Source organism: Echinops telfairi, unplaced genomic scaffold (assembly GCF_000313985.2).
Source record: "Echinops telfairi isolate 266 unplaced genomic scaffold, ASM31398v2 ScPeMD7_7457;HRSCAF=8495, whole genome shotgun sequence".
NCBI lineage: Eukaryota > Metazoa > Chordata > Mammalia > Afrosoricida > Tenrecidae > Echinops > Echinops telfairi.
The window spans coordinates 19,062,911-19,069,302 of NW_022111357.1; the positions used below are offsets into that span (position 1 = coordinate 19,062,911).

Sequence of the window (6,392 nt, forward strand, 5' to 3'; positions counted from 1 at the left end):
GAGGCACCCCCCTCGCTCAGCACAGGCTTCCTCTGTTCCTCCTGCTCCTCCCTCCCCTGCTGGGCCACACTCAGGCTCTGTGTGTCTGTGTGGGGAGGGACAGGAGGGCTCGCCTCCTCAGAGTGTCCCCTCCCTGGAGGACCTAGCGCCCGCTGCCCAGTCGGGATGAAGAGACGCAGGATCCCTGGTCTTCACTGGCCCTCAGAGTGGGGTTGATGGGTAGGGCTCAGAAGGTCCCAGGACCCCACTAGCTAGAGCCTACCTGGCTCTGAGCCAGAACCTTCAAGAAGAACAGCCAGGATTTAGGCAGCCTCTGGGCCAAGCTCCATTGGCCCGATACGGAGACTGAATCCCAGAGAGCCAAGGACTGGCTCAGAGTCGCAGAAAGGATGAGGACAGAGCTGGGGCCAACCCTGAAGTGTGCCAGCTCCCTCATCCTGAGACAGTTCCACCACCGCGGAGCTTCTGCTTAGGGCTCCCCAGCTCAGTGTATCCATCAGGATGAGGGGCACCCAGAAGAAGCTGCAAGGTAACCCCAGTCAACTAGTTCACTACCAGCCACAGCACCACCCCACCAGCGACAGCCCTGCCCCCTCCATCCCCGATGAAGCTCCAATCAATTCAGACGCGCTGTGGTCCTGCAGGACAGAGGAGCTGCCTGCAGGGTCTCCAAGGCTCCCCATCTTCCTGGAAGGACACGGCACTGTTCTCTCCCGAAGACCACCAGGGTTGGGGGTGGGGGGATTGTTCAAGCTGCCAGGGTTTTTTTTTTTAGCAGCCAAGCTCTTAACCACAGCCACCAGGGCTCTCCGGACAGAAAACCCCAAGGGCTAAGGCTTCAGGGCATTCCAAGCACCAAGACCTGCTGAATAGACAGTGTCCCCTAGCCCTCCTTAAGCCCCACACCCTCTCCTCTGTGCCTGTACACACTCCTTTCTCTCTGCCAGAATGCCTTTCCTGGCCTTAATGTCCACACTCACACATAACCGCCCCTGGAAAACCCGTCCTGCTTAATCCTTCTGCCGTGCCCCTAGCCCTCCTGTCCACGGCCTGGGAATGACCTGCTTTGATCACAGACTTTGCTCCAAGCACTAGTCTCAATGCTTTGCATCATTTCCTCACTTCTTTCTCAGGCAACTGGAAGAGATCCGAGGGAGGCACTGTTAGCCCATTTGACAGCCGCGGAGACGAAGGCAGCTCTACTTACTGTATGCCATGGCCATTCACGCCCTCACTCCTCCAAGCCTCAGCTTCTGGGAGGCAGGGGCTGGGCCTCCTTCTGCCCAGCATCTCCAGGGCCCAGCAGAGAGCAGCAGGAAATGGGTGCTCAGTGGGTGGTAAAGGGATGGATTCTTTCGGAAGCACAGGAGCATGGATGCGGGTTAACCCACAGATATACTCAAGATAAATACTCAGCATAAATTCTAGGAGTGGGGATGCCTGGGGAAGGAGCCTGTGAGTGGTCTGCGGGAGTGGAGAGTGAGCGCATGCGTGATGGCGGCATCACAGAGGAGACTCGTGCCTATGGGTGGCCTCGAAATAAAGCCCCAGGGTCCCGTGGTCCTGCCACTTGTCTGCGGCAGTGCTGAGAGTGGGCCAGTGTCTGAGCTCTGGCTCCAGGGCTCTGCTGGGGTCCAGACAGGGACAGGACGTCCGTGGGGCCTAGGCATTTTGACTCTTTCCTCCATTAAACTTTTCAAAAATTAGATTTTATAACTATTAGTTATAAAAGCTATTGGTAATAAAGACCGCCTTATTAATATTAAATATTAAAACATTTCTGACCGCCCCCCAACTTGGAAATAAATGGAGTTCCATCTTGGCTCTTTCAAGTCTCCTGCACCCTAGGTCCCATGCCTAATGATACTGTCGGAGAGACTCAAAACGTGCATTGAGTTTATGTTTGTAAAAAAAACGTGCCTGCCTGCCGGGCAGCTTCCAGTTGGTGTCTGAGTGTCAAAGGGTTCTTTGGCCAAGGCTACCTTCAGATGACAGGGTTTGCAGTCTCTGGAGTGGCTTGAGCCTCAGTTTCCCTGAAGTGTCAAGCCGATAGCTAGGTGGCTATCTGAGCCAGAAAGACAGTATAGGATACATAGATAGATGATAGATGATAGATAGATAGATAGATAGATAGATAAATAGATAGATAGATAGATAGATAGATAGATAGATAGATAGATAGATAGATAGGTAGATAGATAGATAGATAGAAAGATAGATAGATAAACAGGAACTCAGGGCTAATCCCCAAAGGTGACCTGAAGAAACAAGGGCTGACCTGAGAAAGAGGCAATTCACAGTCCCCTGCAGGGGCACCAGTCACTCTGCTGGCACTGGTGAGAAAGGGGAAAGGGAGAGGAGGGAGCTGGCTTCTGGGCAGGGCCTGCCCTGGACTGGGGGCCAGGCACCTTCTATAAGTCATTGCTCATCCTCTCAAACACCCTTCAAGAAAGGCATTCTCCCCACTAGGAAGCCCAGGTCCAGAGAGAGCCTTCTCTGTCCAGCACGCGCCCCTCCCCCTCTCCCAGCCCTGCCCAGCCCCATCACTTCTGAGCAGAGCCTGGGGAGCAGTGGGGTTGTTTCAAACCCTCCTGGCTGGCTCCAGGGCCTGGCTGTGGGTTCCCACCCAGGCGGAATGGGCTTCTGCGGCTTTGGCTGCTTTGGGATATGGCCCCACCCAGTTAACTCGTTACCGATCCGTTTTCATGAACAGGTCATTCATCCGCACAGTACAGAATTCACAAGGCATAAAAAGGTATACAGTAAAAAGCCCCCCTCCACCCCGTCTCCTGGCCACCCACACCAATGAGCAGATTCTAACTTGAAGTCTAGACTCGATGGGGTCGTGTGCGTGTGCGCGTGCGTGCGCGTGCGTGCGTGCGTGCGTGTGTGTAGAGGCAGTGTTCTCAATGGTCAGCTTCTCAGAGAAGTCCAGAATAAAACAGCTTTCAGATTCACCAATTACCCACTCCGTTTACCCATCACTAAAGTCAGTCAATGAGCCCACTGCGGATCAAAAAGCCAATAGTTCGAACCCACCCAGTGACTGAAGGAGACCAGATCTGCCGGTCAGCTCCTATGAAGATCACGGCTGACAATACTCAATGGGGGCAGTTTTACTCTGGGTCCTTCAGAGTCAGAATGGACTCCAGGACACCCAGCGGCCCCAAAGTCAGTCCAAGGACTTCCTACAAGCAGGAGAAGGGCCTAAGGGCTTAGCTGCTGACTTTGAAGGTGGGTGGTTCGCAGCCACCCAAGGACTGGAGAGGAGAAAGACCTTGTGTCTGCTGCTGACACTGATGGCCTAGAAACCCCATGGGGCTGCTCTGCCCAGTCCCCCGAGTCACGGCGAGTCCAAATCAGCGCGATGGACGGCGCAAGATGGCACCACAACCACAAAGGGGGCGGGGGGCACGGTGACTGGAGAACTCTGCCCTCCCGGCTGAGCTGCTGTCGGGGCCAGCAGTGGCTGCGGGAGCCCCAAGCAGAGGCCACGTGCAGGATTCCTGGGAGGAACGTGAAGCCGGAATAGCCGTTGTTGTTCTAGCAAAGAACGGGAGTGGGGGTAGGGTACCAGAGCGACAGGCTCCAACTTGAGCCTGCCCCTGGGGATAGAGAGGGAAGCCTGAGCCCCAGGAACCCTGGACAGCCTCAGAAGGACTCAACTTGAACTCTGGCCCTCCCAAGAAGCTGTGGGCTCCCGGGAGCCCTGGCGCATGCTCAGGTGTCAGCTCCTCTCTTGTCTGAGGCGTGGCCTCAAGGAGAGAAGTTTCTGGATGAGTTTTCCACGTCGGGCAGGTTGCCACGCTCCGTAGATAGCATTCTGGCACCCTCGCTGGCACGAAGTTCGTCAAGTCTGGCCACAGCCTGCTACAACCTATTTCCTTCAGAAACTGGTTGACCTTCCAAAGTAGACCAAGGGACGGCTCCCACTTCCGACCACGTGCTGGTCTCCACGGGCCTTCGGAGCCATTTAAGTGGGCTGATCACAGACCGTCCCCAAGCACGGAATTCAGAGTGGGAGGGTTTCGGTGTCAGATGAGACTGGATTCAAACCCTACCTGTGCTCGTCCTAGCTGTGTGGCCTCAGACAAGTTGCCTAACCTCGCTGAGCCTCGGTGTCTGGCATACAAACACTCAGTACTGTTTCACGGTCAACATTGGTTTGTAAAGTGAACAGTCAGCAGTACAGCAAGGAAGGAGGGATTGGAGTGAGAGCAAGAACCAGAGTAGGAATGAGTCACGTTCCATCTTCTTAAAGACCCCCTTACCCCCCAGGGAATGCTTCAGACCCTGCCTCTGACACCCAGCACTGCACATCACAACCTTGGTGGACCGGTTGTCTGAACGCTCTCCTGCTGCAGCAGGAGGCCTGCGTTTGCCAGGAACTCAGTCTTGAAGCTCAATCCTACCCTCTGCCCTGGCTTCTGGACGCCTCCCCTCCCACTCCAGGCCCCCGAGGAAAGGTCCACTTACTGGTTGGGTGCAAGATCCTGCTCACAGCGCCCATCCCAGTGGCAGGCAGAGGAGTTGGTGCCCACCGTGCGCCACCCACCTCTCTCCTCTGCCAGGGCTAGCAAGGTCTCTGCAGGGTGGGGGCTGTGCTGCCGCAGCTGGCCAGGAGCCCCCCCTTGCAAAGGGTGGGCTTCAGGGAGACATGGAAGGGCCACATCGAAGCCGGGTCGGAAGGTGTCCACGGGGGGGCTGGCCTCAGCCACCATGGCCTGTCCCAGCTGGAAGGTCTTGGGACAGGGGGCTGGGTGGAGACTGAGAACCAGGTGGTTCTTGCCCCCATCCCACTGCGCAGGCACCGGAATGGGTGCTCCAGTGGGGGCATCCGGGCTGAGGAAGAGGAGGAGGCAGGCCTCTCGAGGGCTGAATGTGTGGTATCGGGAGCGCTGGAGGGAAGCCAGGATCTGGTGATGAATCTCAGAGGTGGGCCCAGCTGCGGGGTACACAAATACCTTGAGGCCACCACACCGGCACTGGGAAGGGTCAAAGCAGGCTCCCCAGTTGCAGCCACCACCAGAGGGGGCTCGGGTAGGTGGAGCAGCATCTTCAGGGAGCTCCCCAGGCTGGGAGTAGCTTGGCAGAAGTTCGGCATCCAGCCAGTGTGGCCAGCCTTCCGGGGCCCCAGGCAGAGGTCTGGGGGGCACTGCTGGGCGGAGAAGCGGGGGGAGCCCCAGGAGGAAGAGGAAGAGCCAGGAGGCAGACAGAGCGAGCCACAGGGACTTTCTTCTCCACGATTTCATGTGGCTGACCGCAGGTGGGCTGGGAAGGCGAGAGGAGGCCTCAGCTGGCGAGCGGGAGGAGCAGAACCTGAGGAAGGCGGCTGGTGCCAGGGTCAGCCCAGTCCAGCACCCCTGGGAAGATGGAAGCCAGTCTGAAGGAGACCAGGTAGGACCCAGCCTCTTGCCCTAGCCCTCCTATGGTCAGCACTCTGCTTCCCTGACCTTTGGACAGTCCAGTTGGCCTCTGCCCTCACCCTCTGCAGGGTCCTCTGCCCCTGGGCACCGCTCCCGCTGATGCAACTCTGGGTCAACCTACACGACTGTGGCTTTCTGCCCTCCTTGCTACACGCACTCCTGACTTTGCCCTTGTCCCACAGGAGGACCGTTGGCCAGACCATAGGGGGCCCATGAGGGCTCTCCAGGGGGTGGTGTGGCCAGGGTGTAGGTCCGGAAGGAGGCAGGCTGATCTCCCCCGTCCAACCCTGCCAGAGCAGTCCTGGCCACCCTGTGCCTGCTGGCAGCAGCTCCTAGGCGGTAGGCCCTATGGCTAGAGCTAAAATTAGACCCTACACCTCATGTGGACCATCAGGGCCACCTGGGGTCAGGGCCTTGGCACCATCGGTGGCCCCTGCCTGCGGGGAGCAGGAGGGCGCTGGGTCCAGGCTCCGCTTCCTCCCTGCTCCGGCAGCATGGCCTCTTCTCTGCCCACCCCCAGCTGGCTCTGCTCTCCAGCCTGGTGCTATCCCGGTGCAGGGGCCAGCGCTCCGGTCCGGTCCCTGCCGGAAGCCCTCAGTCCCGACAGCGTCTTCTCCGCTCCCTCTTCGGGCTGCATTTGGCCAGCCAGGATCCCTTTCCCAGGGGCAGGCAGCCTGGCCCCTCCCCTGCCACCCTGATTCGCTAGGCTCCTGGCTAGGAGGCAAAGTCTCCACTTAACCTCTTCCAAACCAGTACCACACCTCAGAGTTTGTCAGGCGTCCACAATCAAACTCCCTGCCATCGTGCCCATGCCGACTCATAGCGATCCCCTGTGGGTTTCCGAGATTAGAGCTGTTTAGGGGAGTAGAAAGCCCAGCCTGTCTCCCCAGGAGCTGCTAGTGGTTTCAAACTGCCAACCATGCAGAACACAGCCCAATGCAGAACCACAGGGTGCCTTGCGTCAGT

The 6,392-nt window shown here is 57.9% G+C and overlaps 1 protein-coding gene across 6 annotated transcripts in view; it reads right to left on the bottom strand.

The window, feature by feature from the left end:
- EXTL1 (exostosin like glycosyltransferase 1) overlaps positions 1–6,035 on the bottom strand; it is a 13,929-nt gene extending 7,894 nt beyond the window's left edge. For all 6 annotated transcript variants that reach the window (XM_045299116.1, XM_045299115.1, XM_045299114.1 and 3 more), the window contains exon 1: positions 4,477–6,035. In XM_045299116.1, coding sequence (XP_045155051.1) covers positions 4,477–5,252 — 776 coding nt within the window. In that variant the 5' untranslated portion in view covers positions 5,253–6,035. The remainder of the gene's footprint in view (positions 1–4,476) is intronic.
- Positions 6,036–6,392: the final 357 nt, after the last annotated feature.